Source organism: Homalodisca vitripennis, chromosome 4 (genome assembly GCF_021130785.1).
Source record: "Homalodisca vitripennis isolate AUS2020 chromosome 4, UT_GWSS_2.1, whole genome shotgun sequence".
Lineage (NCBI taxonomy): Eukaryota > Metazoa > Arthropoda > Insecta > Hemiptera > Cicadellidae > Homalodisca > Homalodisca vitripennis.
The window spans coordinates 54,604,164-54,623,183 of NC_060210.1; the positions used below are offsets into that span (position 1 = coordinate 54,604,164).

The 19,020-nt window shown below is 32.3% G+C and overlaps 1 protein-coding gene across 2 annotated transcripts in view; it reads left to right on the plus strand.

The window, feature by feature from the left end:
- The window catches only part of LOC124359327 (neuroligin-4, X-linked), a 172,265-nt gene extending 162,635 nt beyond the window's left edge, over window positions 1-9,630 (plus strand). Inside the window, exons 5-9 of one of the 2 annotated variants that reach the window (XM_046811986.1) lie at window positions 656-785; window positions 1,779-2,009; window positions 2,970-3,121; window positions 5,945-6,060; window positions 7,393-9,630. In XM_046811986.1, the coding sequence (XP_046667942.1) occupies window positions 656-785; window positions 1,779-2,009; window positions 2,970-3,121; window positions 5,945-6,060; window positions 7,393-9,521 (2,758 nt within the window). In that variant the 3' untranslated portion in view covers window positions 9,522-9,630. The remainder of the gene's footprint in view (window positions 1-655; window positions 786-1,778; window positions 2,010-2,969; window positions 3,122-5,944; window positions 6,061-7,392) is intronic. The other variant, XM_046811987.1, reaches the window with a different exon arrangement.
- Window positions 9,631-19,020: the final 9,390 nt, after the last annotated feature.

Consider the following 19,020-nt stretch of genomic DNA (forward strand, 5'->3'; position numbering starts at 1 on the left):
CATTGAGAACGTATACTGTGTCAATGATACCAACCTTATCAGTACGGGCATGTAAAAGGTAATTGCTCTGACGCCTGTTCTACATGAGTGCGGACTGACAGGGATGAAGAAGTACAACCTGCTAAGTGACGTTACCCTCATTGAGAACGTATACTGTGTCAATGATACCAACCTTATCAGTACGGGCATGTAAAAGGTAATTGCTCTGACGCCGGTTCTACATGAGGTGCGGACTGACAGAGATGAAGAAGTACAACCTGCTAAGTGTCGTTACCCTCATTGAGAACGTATACTGTGTCAATGATACCAACCTTAAGAGAGACAAGTAACAAATTCTGTTCTGATACAGGTTCAATATACTGAACGTGTTACCCTAACTTTCCAGTAGAGCGTAATGTAACGATGCACTTTTCTGCAACAGGTTGGACATGATGAGCGGACTGACAGAGATGGAGAGTTATAACAAGTACAGTGACGTCACCCTTTTTGTTTCCCTCAATGTGAACGTGTATTATACAGCCTTTTCAATACATAACTAACAAACTGTTCTTACGTAGTTTCGACATGATGAGCAGACTCGATGAGGATTTGTACTTAATCAGTTTTACCAACCCTTTCAGCACATCGGCATGTACAATTAAATGTTCTGTCACAGGTTTGACATGATGAGCGGACTGACGGAGATGGAGAGTTACAACCTGCTTAGTGACGTCGCTCTCGTAGTTGGCCTCACTGAGAACGAGTTTATTGAAAAGCTTAACGAGTTTTTTAATGCGAAATATGAGGTAACTTTATTATTTAATGATTCACAATTTCAAACTTCCATGAATCGCTTATTAAACGCTCTATTATAAAATGTTATTAGTTTTAAAAGTATGATAAATATATCATGTTTTAACTTGTCAACATATTCTCAACCTTATATCATAATGTATCCTTAAGTAGAGTGATGTATCTTATATTAATTTAATATAAATATTGCTTATTTGAAATATCTGGAGTATTGGAAACCTTTATTAGTACCTTAATTTTAAAGACTTAAAACTTGTAAAAAATTTTATTAGCACACAAAATTGCGGGGACAATAGTGAACACGATGATATAGATACTTGTTATTAGATTCATACGACACTTGATACAGTTGCAGTTATTGCAGACGTCTTGATAAGTTGTTAGCCAGTCAAAACCAATAAAGCGTTTCAAGATGGATAAGATCCATCATTCTAACATTGACAGTAGCTTTTAAATTGTTAGCTTTTTCAAAAACAAATGTAACTTTACTTATTATATGATTACCCCTGAGGTTTCCTAATGGTTCAATTGTCACACACACAACGGTTTACAACTGAATATGTATCCAAACATAATTAAAAATTATTAGTAACTAAACTTGTAAATCCACGTCTGTACAAAACATTTTTGTCCTATAACCAAATAGCTTAATTATGTATATCACCGAATTGCTTTCTGAAGAAGCTAAATACTTGGCTTGTTTTTAAATGTTATAAGATACATATCTGAAATTATTTAAACACTAAATGGTTTATAATTCTGGAATAATAGAAGGAAAATTGGAAAACTCGATTGCTATCAACATTTTACACTAAACTCTTAATATATGTACGTTATTACATTTTTCTAAACTTTAATAACTGTATGAGCTGTACTATTTTTTAAACGTAAACAACAATGTAGGATATTCAAAGATGTTTACTTTATTGTTAAATTAAAGAGTAAATATATATTTATGATATAAAATATTTTATTACCACGACAAGAAGTTGCCAGAGCTAGCGCGGACGAAGGCGATGGCTTACTATCGCACTTGGGAGAAGACGAGATCAGGATCGCCAGCCCAAGGTTATCGGGACACTCTGCTGCAGATACTCAGTGACGCGAGGGTGGCAGCTCCAGTGGTCAGGACAGCTCAGTACCACTGCAACGTCAACCCCAAGTCATACTTCTACGTCTTCCAGCATGGGACCAATTACGCCAATCTCCGAACATGGGTAAGGCATATAAATTCTTTTCTGTGTTTAAGAACCTTAAAAACCAAATTCTGCATTTGTCGTTTAAAGGTTTGCGTTGCATAATTGTAACATAATACAATATTCATTATGTACGTATGTATATATATATACAATGTTTTGTATATATATATATATATACAATGTTTTGTATATATATATATATATATACAAAAAAAATCGTTATATCCTTATAACTAGAGAACAATATAACTAAATACCAATTCCACATTCTTAGGATCCTCTTAACATTTGTTATATTCCAGGAATTATACTTTGCGGTTTATTCTGTTTGAGGTTTATATAACCAATCATACGAAATTGTTTATATTTTTTAACAAACTTTTGATTTAACAAACACTACTAATTAGAACTAATATTTGAAACAATATATAAAATTATGTTTACCGTATATAACTCGGAGTATACCCTAATATTATTGTGGCAATTTTTCACTTAAAGATATTTAAGACATACGATGATAAAATATTATTTAAAAGATAATAAGGGAATACGTGTAGATGATATTTCTTTACACAATATATTACAATTCATCTTGACTCAGTATTGCTCATTCCCACTAATGGGTACAATTGTATCGAGAACGCAGATTGATATATAGTGATATGATTTGTAGTATATGTCGATGATATCTTAAAAATATAGACTTTAATTTCTAAAAATTGTAAACAATCTCTCCTCTGTTTAATTAATATCATTATTCTAGATGTAAAATTATTTTGATCTTTCAATATGATTTATACACATACTTTGGCTTGCTACAAAGAGAACTAGGATATTAAAACAAAACCATTTAGTAGTGTTACTTAATGTCTTGTGGTCATTAATTGTATATGCGTACTATAGGTAATTATTTATTGAACAAATGATTATGGACTTTGAAAAATCTGAGACTTATCCAGTGATGAATAATGTTGCCAGATCCAGCAGTCAGTACAGGGTGAGGAACTACCGTACGTGTTTGGCGTGCCGCTCGAGACGCGCGGCTTACACTACGACACTAGCTACAACCAGCAGGAGAAGCTGCTCTCCGAAGTAGTTATGACACTTTGGACTAACTTCGCAAAAACAGGGTAATCTTGTAACAATTATTGATTCAATTTTATTTTTATCCTATAATAAGCCAATTTTTAACCAATAACCAATTTGGTCAGGATGTCCAATTAATGGAATTATCTTAGACGAAACTGAAAAGTCTTGATCAATTTTACTGACGAGCTCATTCATATAGTCTGTACTTTCATTGAAGAATCAAAAGCACGAACAGCATGACCAATTGATAGACGAGCTTCATTTTTATCATTTCCAGAGTAACTAAATTTGGCTTTGAAATTTTTAAGGTAAATACACTAATATTATAAAAAAAGATGTTCTTAACAGTGCTAGATATTTTGCATAATTAAAAATAATGCAGGTTTTACCATAATAATTCTTTTTGAATGATAAGGCATTTTCTGCAGGGTGTGTTTTGTTGTGTGGATTGAGGAAGTTAGGCAATTGCTCTTGGAAATAACTGGAGCATGGCTTCCATCAACTCACAGGGCATTTCTGACTACTTTATTTGTATTTTTGGAGGAATCACACTATTCAAAAGTCTTAATATGACTGGAGTATCCTTTGCAGAGCCTGGTTGGACGAGGAAAGACGTAAAACATTGAGAGCCTGATATTTTGTGTTGATGTGAGAATCATTCCTTTATAACCTCTTAACTCTTTGACCTCAGTAGTCCTTCTTGTCATGTTTCTCATATGTTTGTGAGCAATTGGCAACAATCATTACCGCTTAATACTTAGTTATTTCATGTACTATAAGATGAATGTACAAAATATTACATTGGATATCGGTTTATAATAGCCATAAAAAATCCTCTACATGCTGAAATAAAGATTTCGGTTCAGAAAAACTTTTTTTCAGTAGTAAAAAAATTGTATGTATTAATTTATAGTACTGCTTCATCGATGTTTGTTGGATAGAATATGGAACTCATTCACTTTTTCAACAAATACACTGCGTACATTGTTTCAAAACTTATTACAACGTATCAACCAAGTACGACACGACAGATCTCGAGTTGATCCTGAATACCTTATAAATAACAGAGTAAGAGTTACAAATATGTATAATATGTTGGTTTTACAGTATTGTGGATTAGTTCATGTTGCATCTAACGAAAAACTATAAATTAACAGTGTAGTTCAATACTGTTAAATTTATTTATTACGCAACGAACTACATGTTTGTGTTGACTTAAATTTCAATCTTGCAAACCATTGGGCTTCCCTTTATTCTGTACTCATGTAACTCGTAGTATATATTCGTGTAATGAGTTTTAGTGTTTCTATGAATTTTGGAAACTTGCCATCATTATATGTTACAAAAGATATAACACACAATTCGAGGATTGGAATATATCCTCCTCGACAGATGGAGGACGTGTTGATACATAAAAAACAGAAATAAGAGAAAGAAGCTGCGTGGAGTCCAGTCCAGGTGTTATCATTGCAGAGGATGCAAAGTTCCAAGCACAATTCACGATTACGAGAATCACAATCACACATAATACCGGCACCAGCTATAGTGGGATACAAACAAGAATGTGGATGTCGGATTGTCACCGCGTAATTCCACCTAAAGCAATAGGACAGGAAGGCGATAGTCAGGTGGGGAAGGGGTAAATATAAGCCGCTTCGGGCTCTATGTTTTAGTCCTAGACCTTTACTGTCATGGCGTGTACGAATTTTGTTGGTTGAGGTATGTTTAATGGGTATAATCTTATTGTTTCCTAATTAGTTCTTTTTTATATTAATTCCCAAAGTGGTCTAACATCAACCGAACTTTGACTTAGCGGTTGTTCTGCTAATTTTTTTGTATGAAGCATTAATGCGTTTACAAAAATAGATGCAGACACAGTCTTCAATCTCGGTCAGTTACTATGCGTTACCTGTGCACAGCTGCAGTCCCCTATCTTGGTTACAAATGCGATAGACTACGAGCTGTATTCCCTAAGAGCCAGTACTATATTGTACTCTATTTGTTTTATTCCAGACCTTCATAGAATTTCTAGAACTACTGTAATGCCTTTGGTACTTTGGTATAGGAAAGTTACTTTTTTATAAATGAATCATAATATTTTTATATTTTTCTAAAGATTTTAGCTCTAATACACTTAATAATCACTATTACCTTGAAACTATACTTATCGTAATTCACAAAACAATAGGATTAATCAAACACTCATGAAAGTTAAACTTCTTGAACCGAAAAAAAAATTATTTTAAGTAAAGTAATATCAAATAAACCTTTTCCTTTTAACGGCAAAAAGAAGGAGTGAATAAACACTCCTAGTTTTATTTTAACTGGAAATTGTCAGTGGCTTGTGGCGAGAATCATGATAACACCTCCCTGAATTGAAGGAACTTAAAAGGAACGGAGACTGACTTGAGGATCTTATTATTCTGTGCTCTGTACAGTGCGTTTTGAGAATGTTGTATTGTATGATATTCATAATTAGGTATTTATGTAACACTCAATATATGATATTCGATTGTAATATCGTAATTCCAACATCTCAACTACCTATTATAATAACAGTTGTTAAACAGTTTGTTAAATCAATATTTTTCCTCCAAGATTGTAGACGAATAACTAACTAATGTTGAAAATCAAAATATGATGTAGATAATTGTAATAAAGTATTATTTAATTAGAATGGATTGAAGTTTAACACATATTGCAGGTATTACTGTAAATTGTTTATCAACTCGTTTATTTGTCCTGAAGCTTTAATATTCTTCAACGAAATATAGTGATTAAGATTGTAATATTGTTAATTTCTCGCTACCTGCTCAAATGTACAGATTTGACCACAATAATCATGCTTTTGAATAATATTGCAGGAATCCCAACGCTCCGCGCAGACACAACTTCCAGACCCAGAGTCACAGTGACTGGCGGCAGTACGACGTGGAGTGGCCAGAGTTCGAGCAGATAGACGAGAAGTATTACAGCATAGGTATTGACGAGTATATCTTGTATATTGTATAACCATTCATACTAAAGGAAGCGCTATAAATGATCGTTAAATGACTGTGCGTGATTTAATGTAGGTATGTATCCTGCGTAACTTATTATTTTAGTGCCAGATATATAAATGCAAACCTGGATTGTGGTGCAGTATTGACATCTGTAACGGAAGGATAACTAGTGATGGGATATCTATCGAATTCAACAATCGATCATTTGTTACTACTCATCGTTACTTCTCATCTATCTTCCTGAATATTTTACCTTCACGATTTAAATTAACACGTATTAATACTATCGAACAGAACGTGAGTCAAAATAATAATTATAAAAAAGCATGCAGAAAACTCGAACACAGAAGAACAAAATGGATGTAAACAACCAAAACGAAACGACATGTCCGTCGCGTCGACTCATATGACAACGTGACAACGCCTCTTGGTGATGGGTGAGGGGGGTGCGGTATCTGCCCGTACGGTCAGGCTTGCGGTGATGTGTCTCGTACTATGGTAGTAAGCTTTTTGGAGTACCACAAGATTGGAAAATACATCATACTTAAATAATGAAATGTTGATTTAAAATAAGAAAAATTCAAATAAAACTTTATTTTAAATTAAATATCAAAATAAAGAAGTACTAAGTTTTCAAGGGAAAAAGTATAGTTTTAAATAATAATCAATGTAAGGAAAGTAATTTTCTTGCAGAAAATGATTTTATTCTATCAGGGTAATATTAATACGACCTTGGTTCTTGCCTCACTGCATCCGTGAGGGGGGGATTTCCAGCTCTTCCAGAGCATCAGGGCTGCTGTGGATTCACGGAGGGCCATTTAGTCAAATGATGGGTTTAATGTTACAGGCTAAGCTTATCAGTATTGATTTTACTGTGAACTATTTCAAAGACAACAAGGAGTCCTTGTCTGAATATTAAAAACTAGAACCTACTCCACTAGAAATATTACACGTTATACAAATGTATTGAATTACATGTTTTGCTTGGAACTGGGATATTGATTAAATTAAACATGGATTAACAACGTGTAACAGCAATATTTTCGAAAAACACATTGGAAGGAAAGTTATGTACTTATAGCTTTTTAATAATGTAATCTAACTTATTTTTTCAGTAATTTAATTATCGAAAAGTAACGTTATAAACTGGTATAACTGAAATAGATCATTAATTATTGAGCATATTTTTGTTTATCGTCCATGCCGTCAATAAAAAATAGAGTTAATTGTATAAAGTACTAAATAAAATCATTAAAACTAATCTTATTTTTCTATCTCCTATCATATATTAATTAATAATTGTGTTGCAGGTATTCCACCATCCATACAAAAACTCTACCGCCAGCGACAAATGAATTTCTGGAACCATGATCTTCCTTTGTCATTAAACCGATCAGACATATATATAAACCCGCCCCACTTTTCTCCTGAACCAGACATAAGAGACAAGGACATAATTACATCACAACAGGGTACGGATGGTAAAAGCCCTCCACCACCACGAATACACTACGATCCTATCACCTTTATGCCTCCTGTTGAACCAGAAATGAGCGTACCTGAGGAAACCAAGGAGCATCCTGATCCAGATGGGCAGAGTACTCGGTTAAACGCTATAGCCTCATCTGTTACTCTAAGTATCGTAATTTTAGTTGGAATCAGTTTCCTTGTAGTAAACCTGTGCGCTTTTGCTGGTCTTTACTATCAGCGTGACAAACTGAGAGTCAGAGAAAGAATCGTTAATACTCGATATAGATGCGTAAACGTAGGAACAGAAGACGACGATATGGAAGACCACTACATGAAGACTGAGTCTCGTCCAGTAGCTGCTGGAACTACCAGAGACACAAAAAATGCTGAAATTAAGAGTATTTTGAAATCCAGTGAAGGTATCTATGAACAAGTAAAATCCGGCAGTGTTAAAACTGCTAGTGTAGGTAAAGCAGGAAAAAGGATGGGAATTTCCAGGCAAGCAAGCAGTAGTACCGTTACGATAGACCCTCATACAAAAGTGAAGGAGTGGATCGCGCAAGAAATTGTTCAGAGGTGTTCGCCAAGAATTCTTAGGAAAGGCAAAAAAACTGATTTAAAAGTAGGAAGTTGTGATACATGTGCAGACCAGTTAGATCAGATATCTAATAAAACTTTAGATTCCAATACATCTAAAGTTGGAAGCCTTTCAATGCTTCCAAAACCAAAAGCCAAAAAAGTATCCGTGGCTATTGATGCGACTCCAGCCACAAGATCAGCAAGTGTCCTGCAGCAGACTCCAATAGAACTTACTAAATCGATGGATGAAGGTCTGGCACTTACGTATTTATCTCCCAGTCCATACAGTGATAGCTTAAAAGCTTCTACTTCAATGGTAACTATTTTAAAACGCCCATCTTTACAACGTTCAGATGCCATGAACTCAGATGAGTCAATAAGTGAAAGAGTTGAGCCTTTGAGGAGAAGTACTAGTATAAATCTGCAAGTATCTGCAAAATCAGACAACACTCCCATTGTCGCTCACTTTCATTCTCGATCAGACCCTGTGCCTTACAGATCTGGCAGTTCTAATCCAATCAATGTTCACATATCACCTGACAAAGGTCCTTGTGATGTTCTGTATAGTCAAGTACAAAAGCGGCCCAAAGTCGCTACTCCAGCACAACTAACACCAACTCGTGATAAGCACTTTGATATAAACGTAACTTCCCGAGACGATCTGCCGGAGGGTACAGAAGTATCTGCTGAAGAAGCGTTAGACAACATAAAAAGAAGAAATTATCCCAAAGTACTTCCAGATTATCCTGACGAAGAGGACTTTCATCTTCAAAAGGCAACTAAAAGACGGTCTTTGCCTTTAAGTTCACATTTTATAACGGATCCTGGAGGGATTGAAGAAGGGAGTTACAGAGGGGATATTCCATTATCATTGAAGGTTCCACCACCTCCTCCGCCTAGAGTTTCTACTCTCGGAAGAAAACATTCAAACACATCTCCAGTAACTCCAATATCAACATCGCAGCTCACTGTTAATCTAAAACCAACAGTGAAGAGCAACGTTCCTGTAGCAGTAAGAAATCCAGTTACATCATCAAACACCCCCATCCGTCCTGCAACACACATTGTTGATAATGTTCCTCCTCACTCTCAGATTAAAAGAATAGAACCGAGAGTTATTATTAAGCCTACTATGAACCCAATTACAAGTAAAAAGGATAAGCAAAGTAACGTTTCAAACATACCAAGGGTAACTCCACAACAGCCTTCCACATTCGGATCATCGAAGGATTTATCTGCAAGGCCCCCACCATCTACATCTTCCAAGCTTCCTGAGATGGGGATGGGCAGAAAAGCTAAAATCACTCCAATTAAAAAGACAGTATCGACAGAAACAGCCCTAGATTCTTGTGAAAATACTGCAGGTACTATTAAAAGACTTAACAAGTAATTCTACGCATTTATACATCTTTGCTTTAGATATTCGTTACCTCAACTTATTTTATAACAGTGTATGTCAATATGATGTCTTTTTCAATAAAAATATTTTGTAACTGTGACTATTTTACTTTATATAACTTAATTACATATACTTACATACAATTATATATTAAACTCTTCGTTTTCTTAAGTTGAAGTATGTCTAGGGACTTTAGCATATATGAATGTTTGTTATATGATAAAATATACAGGTTTTATTAGTAGCCGTAGCACTTTCTTTGCCGACTTGTTTATAAAAAAAAACTATAACATTCCAAATTTCTAATTACACAACCATCCACTAACTCATCAAAATGTTAAAGGTAAAATACATTCTTGGCGTAACATATATATATATATATATATATATATATATAAATGTCGTGTTTAGAAATAATACAAATATAGAGATCTATTAATCTATGTGAGGGAAATATTTACAGATTCTCTGGAAGGACCCAAAACATACACGATCATATTTCTCCTAAACACATGAATAAAACGCTGACATTCTTGTTCATTTAACAAATAATATAAACCCGTAACTATAAAGTAAGAGTAAACATAGAGTGCAATATAAAGTATTAGGAATAAATTTAATGATACTTAAATTAATATCTTAAATATATACTGTTTTAGTGTCAGACGGTTATGTGTTTCATGACTGTTCACATCAATAATATAACACAATTTATTTGTGTGTCTGATTATAGAATAAAATATGTGTTGATAATTTCAACCACCAAACGTATTTTAAGGGTCTCTGGTATCAAATATCAAGGATGTTTCTGCCTCCGCTAAAATTGGAATTGACTCGCTAAGGCTCTTTTTGTGTACTGTCCTCAAAGCGGTCTTGATATTTTCTAACTACTTTCCCTTGACGCCGGGGTTGAATTGAATAGCTCCCAAAAGAGGAGGGAGCTGTTCTTACTAATTATTGGATCCCTGGTTTATTAGAGTACTCTGTTAATGTAATATAATATTAGAATCGCATCTTATATACCCTCTCTAACCATGTGTATATAAATGCTTTCAGATACATATTAATGTACACGAAATTTCATATTATTAAGCTTCAAACACAATTTTTATGGGAATTTTTAGTGAAGAATATTAATTTTAAATTACAAATATAAGTAAGTAAAGCACAATTACTGTGCATATCCGTTCATCGATTCACAGCATGTACGAAACTTTATGAAATAAACTATGTTTCCAACATAAATGTTTGACACTTTATCAGATAAACTATTGATTTGAATACTGTGCAAATATTAATCATACTATTTATAAGTTTATTTGTTATTTTTAAACGCGTTTAGTAAAAGAAATATTTTAAAAGAAAATTTAGTATATTCTTTTCACTGATGTTTATTAATGTTGCTGTTTCGGTGTTCGATATGATGATATGGTGATGACATCAGTTATTTCTGTAACACAGTTTTCTACCCTAAGGAAATGATAATATTTCTTGCCCATCCGGATCTATTTAGAATCAGAAAATGACTTGCTAGTCATTGCGCAATTCAACTTCAACAACAACTCTACCTATACCATTCATTTATCCGACCATACGGTGAGACGGTTATGATTATTGTCGAATTTCTTACATTAGACATTTACTTAGGTTGTAAAACTACAGTAATTGAAGTATATATCACATCTTGTAAATAAAAATGATTAGAAAAGTTTCTAACCTGAAAACAGTTGGACCAATTTGGAATAACTTTTGTAAAATTTAAATTGCAGAACGTTTTATATAAAGAAAAAGATTTTAAAAGTTACTTGAAATATTTTGGAATTTGTAATAGAACATTTTAGTATTTATAATTCACAATCAAAATTCAACTGAAATTAAAAAGCTCTTGATACTTTTAGCTAAAGTTCGACAAATTAGCTGAAACATTAAGTTTTCATTTTATTTACAGAACAATGACTGTTTAAAAATGATGCAGGTAGCAAATAACATGATTATATCAAAATTTTATCAAGATTGCACCAGTGACAAATTAGAAACTTCTATTGGATTATAAATACTATTTAAACAATGTTTTATTACCATCTTTCGAATAAAGTACTCTAATAAATTTGCGGGGTTCCTTGTCATTGTAATATCACATTTGAACTGGAGCTTATTGAAAAACAGACATGTAAAAACTTGCCCCAAAGATCCATTCTCTACCTGACTACAGTTCGTAAAATACGCTAACCTTATAAATGGTCATTTTTATATATTGAATGAACTTAATAAGGATAATATTCTAGTAGTAAATAGGAAGTAGGTAGAGTTTACGCCTAGACTTCAATGTGCTTCTAAGTCCTAAGTTTACAAGTATATTTTGTTACATCTGGACAACAAGGCATGTGTGACTCGGCTATATTACTGAAAATATTTTAGATCGAAAGTAGGTTACATGAGCAGGATTACACTTATTCCCTTTATTACCAAAGCAAATTCCGAGAGCTACGTACGAATATATTTGATCGGAACAGTAAGGAAAACTGAACGGTGGAACTATAAGGGAATTTGGTTAAAACGGCCAGAAGTAGACACTTTTTACCCGAAGTAAGTTTCTCAGTCCTATGTGTGTTAGTATATATATATATATATATATCTTTGATTTCCGAACTCTCATATCCTTAAACATGAACACTTTAATAGTATATACCTAATAAATACCTACTTATGTTTGAGAACTTTTGTAGGCCTCCATCAAATTATAACATAAAGTGTATTTATAAATATAAAATACTTGGATTATATTAACTGCTTGTAAAGGCACGGTTAGCAACTAGTTGCAAAATAAATAAATAGTGAGGATTATACCTGCCAATATCTACGTATAGCGCATATAGGCGCATATTTTATGGAAATGAGGAATGTTTATATTTAAAATGCTGAACCATTGCACATTCTTGAGGAATTAACAGACATCAGCCATAAATTCCGTACATTTAATTACCGTTATGAGAATGAAATATTTAAGATTAATATTCTTCGTATAATATATAACACACACACACACACACACACACACACACACACACACACACACACACACACACACACACACACACTACAGATTTAAATTACTTTTTACATTAGTTAAACATTTGGTTGTAGAGTCATAAAACACTGTTTACACAGATGAATTAAATTGTTACATACCTGCCAATGTCTATGGAAAATTGTATTAAAGTCAATACAGTAGCTTTAGGTGATTAGAATGTATAAATTACTCTCTTTACAAATGATAATAAATGTAAATATTCTTTTAATTACAATGTTTTTCTTGCAAAAATGTTACAAAAACCCTGTTATTACTTGTAAAATTTTTATTTATAGGATGAAATTGCCCGACGTGAGATTGGAGATGATATTATAACTATAGGAATAGTTTTATTTTATTTTACTGCAAATTCAATGATCTATTAATCATTTAAATTATGTACATAATTATAATTAAAACTTAAACTATATAGGTATTTCAAGTTAAACTCTTTATATTTGTGGGCAGTTTCTATTGTTTTGTAACTAGATGCGTAATGTTGTATTTCTCTCGTATTCAACAATTTACAAACGGCATTCGCTTAAGACTCCAAGACAAATGTTGTAATTGAGTTTCTCTTTAGTTCTACACAAACTTTGCTCTCTCCAGGGCATAACGCTTCGTTCTCTTAGGAATAGAACTTTCTGAGGAAACAACCAACGTTTATTTGAGATAATTTTAAATCATTCCAAGTAAACTAAACAGTAATTAAATTGTATTTCCACCAAATAAAATCTATATTTTTAAATGCCTGGTATGTCCAAAATATTTATTTTTTACACAATCATTCATCTTTACGTATTTTCATCTATAAGAGACACGTTTATGTGTATATGTGTGTCGATAGAGAAACATTAGAATGTAAAACCACACCCATGTATTAAGTAAAGAACTGAAACGAAGAGAAGTTTCGGGATGTATTCAATAAAATGCGAGGTAATATCTGAATCATTTTGATTAAATTTAAACCCAATAAATAATTGGTGGTATAACAGGAATGTTATAGAAAAAGCCAACTACAATAGTAGTGAAGTACTGTAATAAAAAATAACATAATCAAAAAGATTCTAGAACTGATTGCTAAAATATTAAGAAGGAATAAGAAACTAATATATAAGATTAAAACACGTACTAAATGTGAAATGTGTCAGCAAGTAACATAGTCAATTTGGCAGATACACAGAGATTCACAACTAATTTAGAAAAATATTGCAAGCTTTAAACATATCAAAAGTGTTGATATTTATAAAAGCGTCTAAATTGAGAACCAATGATAAATGTTGGTATAAGGGTGCCCAATAGAGGTAGTAAATGAATATAAATACTCATAGTCTTTTCAACGACATTAAAAATCATTGGAAATCTCGTAAAAAGTAGTGTTGAACAAATGGCCATACACCCGATTTGAAGAAATGTACTAATTAATTGCAGGGTTCCCCTGAGTGCCAAATATGTTTGATATAACACCATGGTGAGAACGATAATGTGTTACGGTGGGTAGGTGTTGTGGCAAGTGAACAAGTAAAAGCGGTGCAAGAATATTTTATCAAAAGAATTAGAAAACAAAATACTCGACGTGGCGTTCTGTATCTCGAAACAGAATTTGAAAACTATAGACATTAAAAATCTACGCAAATTATTTAACAAATTTTTGGTCGGAAGTGTGGAATTGAAATAGATTTTGCAGATGAGAGGGAGGGTTGTACAATCAGCTGATGAGTGTAGTCGAGGGTATGTGTGTCCAGTGGCATATTACGCGTACATAGCAGAATTGTATATAATAAAAATTTGTATTTAATTATAAGGAAAATGAGGTATTTAATTAATTTTTCTCTTAGTCCATTCAAATTTATATATCAAACTAGTATTAAAGAACTTTATTACTTTCAAATTTGGAAAATTTCGTTTCTAAACAATTCATACTTTCTCCGACCTATTGAGCTGTAGATATGTCTGCAGTTTATCATTTGTATTAGTCATAGTGCAAGTTTTTGACTTGATGGATAATATAATCTAATAGAAACTTCCTTCATTGCAGAACCTCCTTCTAAATTGCCATAAGGAATATGTTCTGTTAATTCTTGTTGTATTATTGCGTTTGATATCCACAATACTGATCTGCATATATGCTGTTTTTCACGAACCTCATAAATTATTAGTCATTAGTCTTCTTAATATTTATAGCAAAAATGGTAAATCTATATGTTTTACATGTAATTTAAGTTTACTCATTCTATAATTATTGATTTGTAGCTCTGAATGCATAAGAATGAATAAACTGTTTTACATGAAAGCCGTTCTGTCATCTATGGAGAACGCTCAGAAAATAATATTATTTAACGCTATTGGATAAGATTTAGATGAATGTTGTTGAACAAGGATTATTTGAAATGATATACGAAACACTTAATATTTTTTTCAGTATGCAATTGGTATTAGAGTCATACAATATTTATCAGTATTTTAAACTATATATAGCGACAAAGTTTCACTTATTACTCTCACAAAACTAATTGTCTCAACTATTCTTTATTAATTTTTAAAATTCCAGTCTCATGAGATAATCTCGCTAGTAAAAACATTAATACTCACGAAAGAGGCATCTCTCGGATCAAGAAGTATAGAAATTTATGATACTGGGAATATAATTTGGCTTATTAGAGGTAACAATATATGAGGATTGTCATAAAAAACCTTTACATAGATAATATTTCATTTTACATTAAATTTGAATATATTGATGAGTCAACAACGTATTGGAACACTAACAAATAAATAATAAAAACAAGTATTTAGTATTTTAATGATAATAAACCGATATAACGAAGTACCGAAGGGCCCAGACAGGACTTATATTTGACTTACGAACAAAAAATTTATTAAAGGGTTTCTTTGGACCAAGATAAAACTAAGCACGAATTTATAAATCTCCATAAAAGTTTTTAAGAGCCTTGTCGCATCGAAGGCAGAATGACAGACATACAGACATACGGACTGTATTAAACTAACAGGCGTTCTTTCTATTCCTAACAGGAAGGTGTGCACCAAGTTTTTAATGTCTAGAACCTTTCCTATGAGAGTTATCGCACATATGATGGACAGTCAGACGGATAACGACAAGATTTCAGTAAGACCCTGGCAGGTCCTTAGTAACACAGTTAATTATTTATTTAAATAAATCATATAACTGAAATGTATTGTTATTTACAGTCGTATAGCTTTTTTAAGAGTGAAAAAATAAGAAGATGTATCAATCAATGTTTCAATAAATTTGCAAATTTGTTATTAATATGAATAGAAAACATTAGTCTTTCATATTAGAAAGTTTTTGATCATTCTTAGAGAAAGAGCTAACGTTTTCATTAACTCCTCCATCGCTTTCAAATAAATAAAAATACACTCAGACTTAGTTTTTTAAGGAGAAGATTAATTAAACTACCGATTAATATTAACTGAGTAACAAAAATAAATTTATGTATCTTAGTTTTGTGTATCCAAATTTGAACAGATATACGAGTAAGCTAAACTTAATTAGTTAGTAAAATTTGTAGTAAGGCTTTTCAATACCTTTGGTATGAAATATATATATATATATATATATATATATATATATATATATATATATATATTGACTCCCTATAAACAATATAAATATACGATCATATTCACTAATATGATATATCTAATTACACCTTTTAAGATAAGTTACAGTTTGAACCTTAGTTAGGAGAACTTCCAAACTGTGAACTTAAAGGGAGAGCTGAACTATAGCTATTGTTTGGATAAAATGTTGGTATTTATAATTGCGTGCTTTGTCGGCAGAAGGCCCTAGTTTAAATGCGTTACGTCACAGTTCAACAAATTTCAGTTTCATAATGGTGAAAAGAAACATTGCGTAACAAAATTACTTAACTTTGACTCGTACAAATGTCAAAAGATGTTGATTCGTTCATTTAATTTACTAAGCGGACATAAGTTTTAGAGGTCCTATCATCACCGACATTATACAACAATTTTCGGTGAGATCCATTTGTAACATGTTGAGTAAAAATACATACATGAAGTTCATTATACAATAAAAACATAGGTTTAAGGCAGTCACCACAAATTCATTCCTACTGGGTGTGGCAGTTAAAAATTAAACATAACTGCTACACATGTGATATTATTCAATTAGCATACTATATTAATATATTATGATAACATTTTAAGCACCGAAATAATCAAGTATATGATTACTGTTAACATAATATATTTACATTATTATGCAACCGTTACATAATGTAAAATATATAACATAAAAATAAAGAGAAACGTGCATAACCAGTAAGGCACTACAAACAAGTACCGACAATAAAACCAACATCTATATTCTAAATTGTTCCTGTAATTAATTATACATTACATCGATCCTAATATGGTGGCAGTAACCATTCCGTTAACAGCAAAGAAATACAACTCTGATGAAAACCGATAACACTGTCAAACGAAAACCAAAATATCGTATCTTTCTTTGTACAAGATACAATCGTCCTCAGAACTCAGTCGCTGTTATGGTCTTGTCAAGACGCGTTGGGTCGTGTTGTTACACTTCTCGTATACTCGGATACACGTAGCTAAAGGAATGCGTTCGCACATACTTGCACTTGTAACAACAGTGTTAGATTTTGTGTTATGTATAAATGATTATACAATTCGTGCCCGTGTATCATGCCTGGTGTGAATCATGTCCACGCCTTGACTTAATACTGTCTTAATATCCTTCACTATTGTATAATACATGAAATCATATCTGTAAAATATTTGTGGTAAATATCCAGAGTTCTTCCAAAGTACACAAATGCAATATTTACACTGTCCGACAACCAACTACGTACTCACAAATTAAGCTATCTATATCATGCTTAGTTTTCATGTTGAGCTTCAGTAAATTATAATAATATTTATTTATGCCTTTAGAGATGGCAACGTTCAATAAACTGAATGTGTCACCTCTGAATTGTGCTGATTTCTGTAGATGAAGCAGACAAACGGATTTATGCTCCGTGGACCAAACAGAACTCCGGGACCTGAACCACGGTCACTCTAATGGACCAGGTTGATGTCCTGAATTTCAGAACCTATTAATCGGATATCCTTACCATTAACCTGATGATTAGTCGTCACGTTATAATTAGTATAAAGCATGTATGAGTCAAATGTCTGGCGTTTATTAGGATGCAATTTCTTCAACACATCTAATACAAAATTTGAAATAAATATTCAAATATAAAAATTGTATTTCCTAGTATTTATTTGTGTTTTATAATGTTAGAATTATGGATAACTATGCTTAATTTATAAGCTTGGTAAATTTACAAACTTCGAAGATTGAAAAGATGATGAGTATTTTCATTTTGAGTATCTTTTTATTAGTATTGAACAAGTTTTATAACAGAATAAAAAGGACATTGGTCGTTGTTTGTTCTTCTACACTTAAGTATCTTATTGGACCTTTGTTGCCTGTGGAATTGAGGGGAAAACGTAATTCACAGTTCACTGCAAGCTAACCAAATTACACGTTACCTACAAAACAGTGTATTGGATTCAATGGGATATTTGCAATAAAACCCCTAACTAGCACTAAACCATCACTATTAACCATTATAACCAAATAATGAGAGCTGATACTTTAATATATGTGCATGTAGATGTTTGAGAATAATATATATTAACCTTTGAACCAATGTCAGTTTATATTTTATTCATTATAATTATTTTAAGGTTTCTGTAACCGGAAATTTCTTTTTTATTTGAAACTTGTCCAACATAAATATTCTAGAATAAATTAAGATCAACTCATTAAATATTAGTTATTAGTCTGCTTACCTCTATTTGTACTCATACAGTGATACTACAGCTCCCCTCCACTTTCACATTTAGCTCATTATTGACGTGTATTTTCTTATTAGTTATGTCAACAATTTATTTTAATTATGTCTACAATTATTGTAAATGAAATACCCAAATAGGTAATACAGGAGCTTTTCATGTTTAATAAATAATATGAACTTGTATTGTCATTACATTTAACTCAAACAAGACACATTGAAGGAACTGACCAGTTTCAATGAAGCGATGCCAAATGACGCCTTTGGATCTGTTTTTGTGACGTCCGGCCACCAACTCTCGCACAATAAAAGATTAATAGCGGAACTGCCCGCTGTGTTGACATATCCTGTGTCGCTCTTTCTTCTGTTCTCTGGTCTTTCATTTCCTATAATATAATCAATCACTAAATTTTAATTTAAGATACCTTAATAATAATAATTAACCAATATTGTTTTATTAGTATACTTACGTCGCTGTAATTGACATTTGCCATTTAAAAATTAACTTCATGTACAAGATAAAAGTTTTACAAGGCAAACAATGTCACCA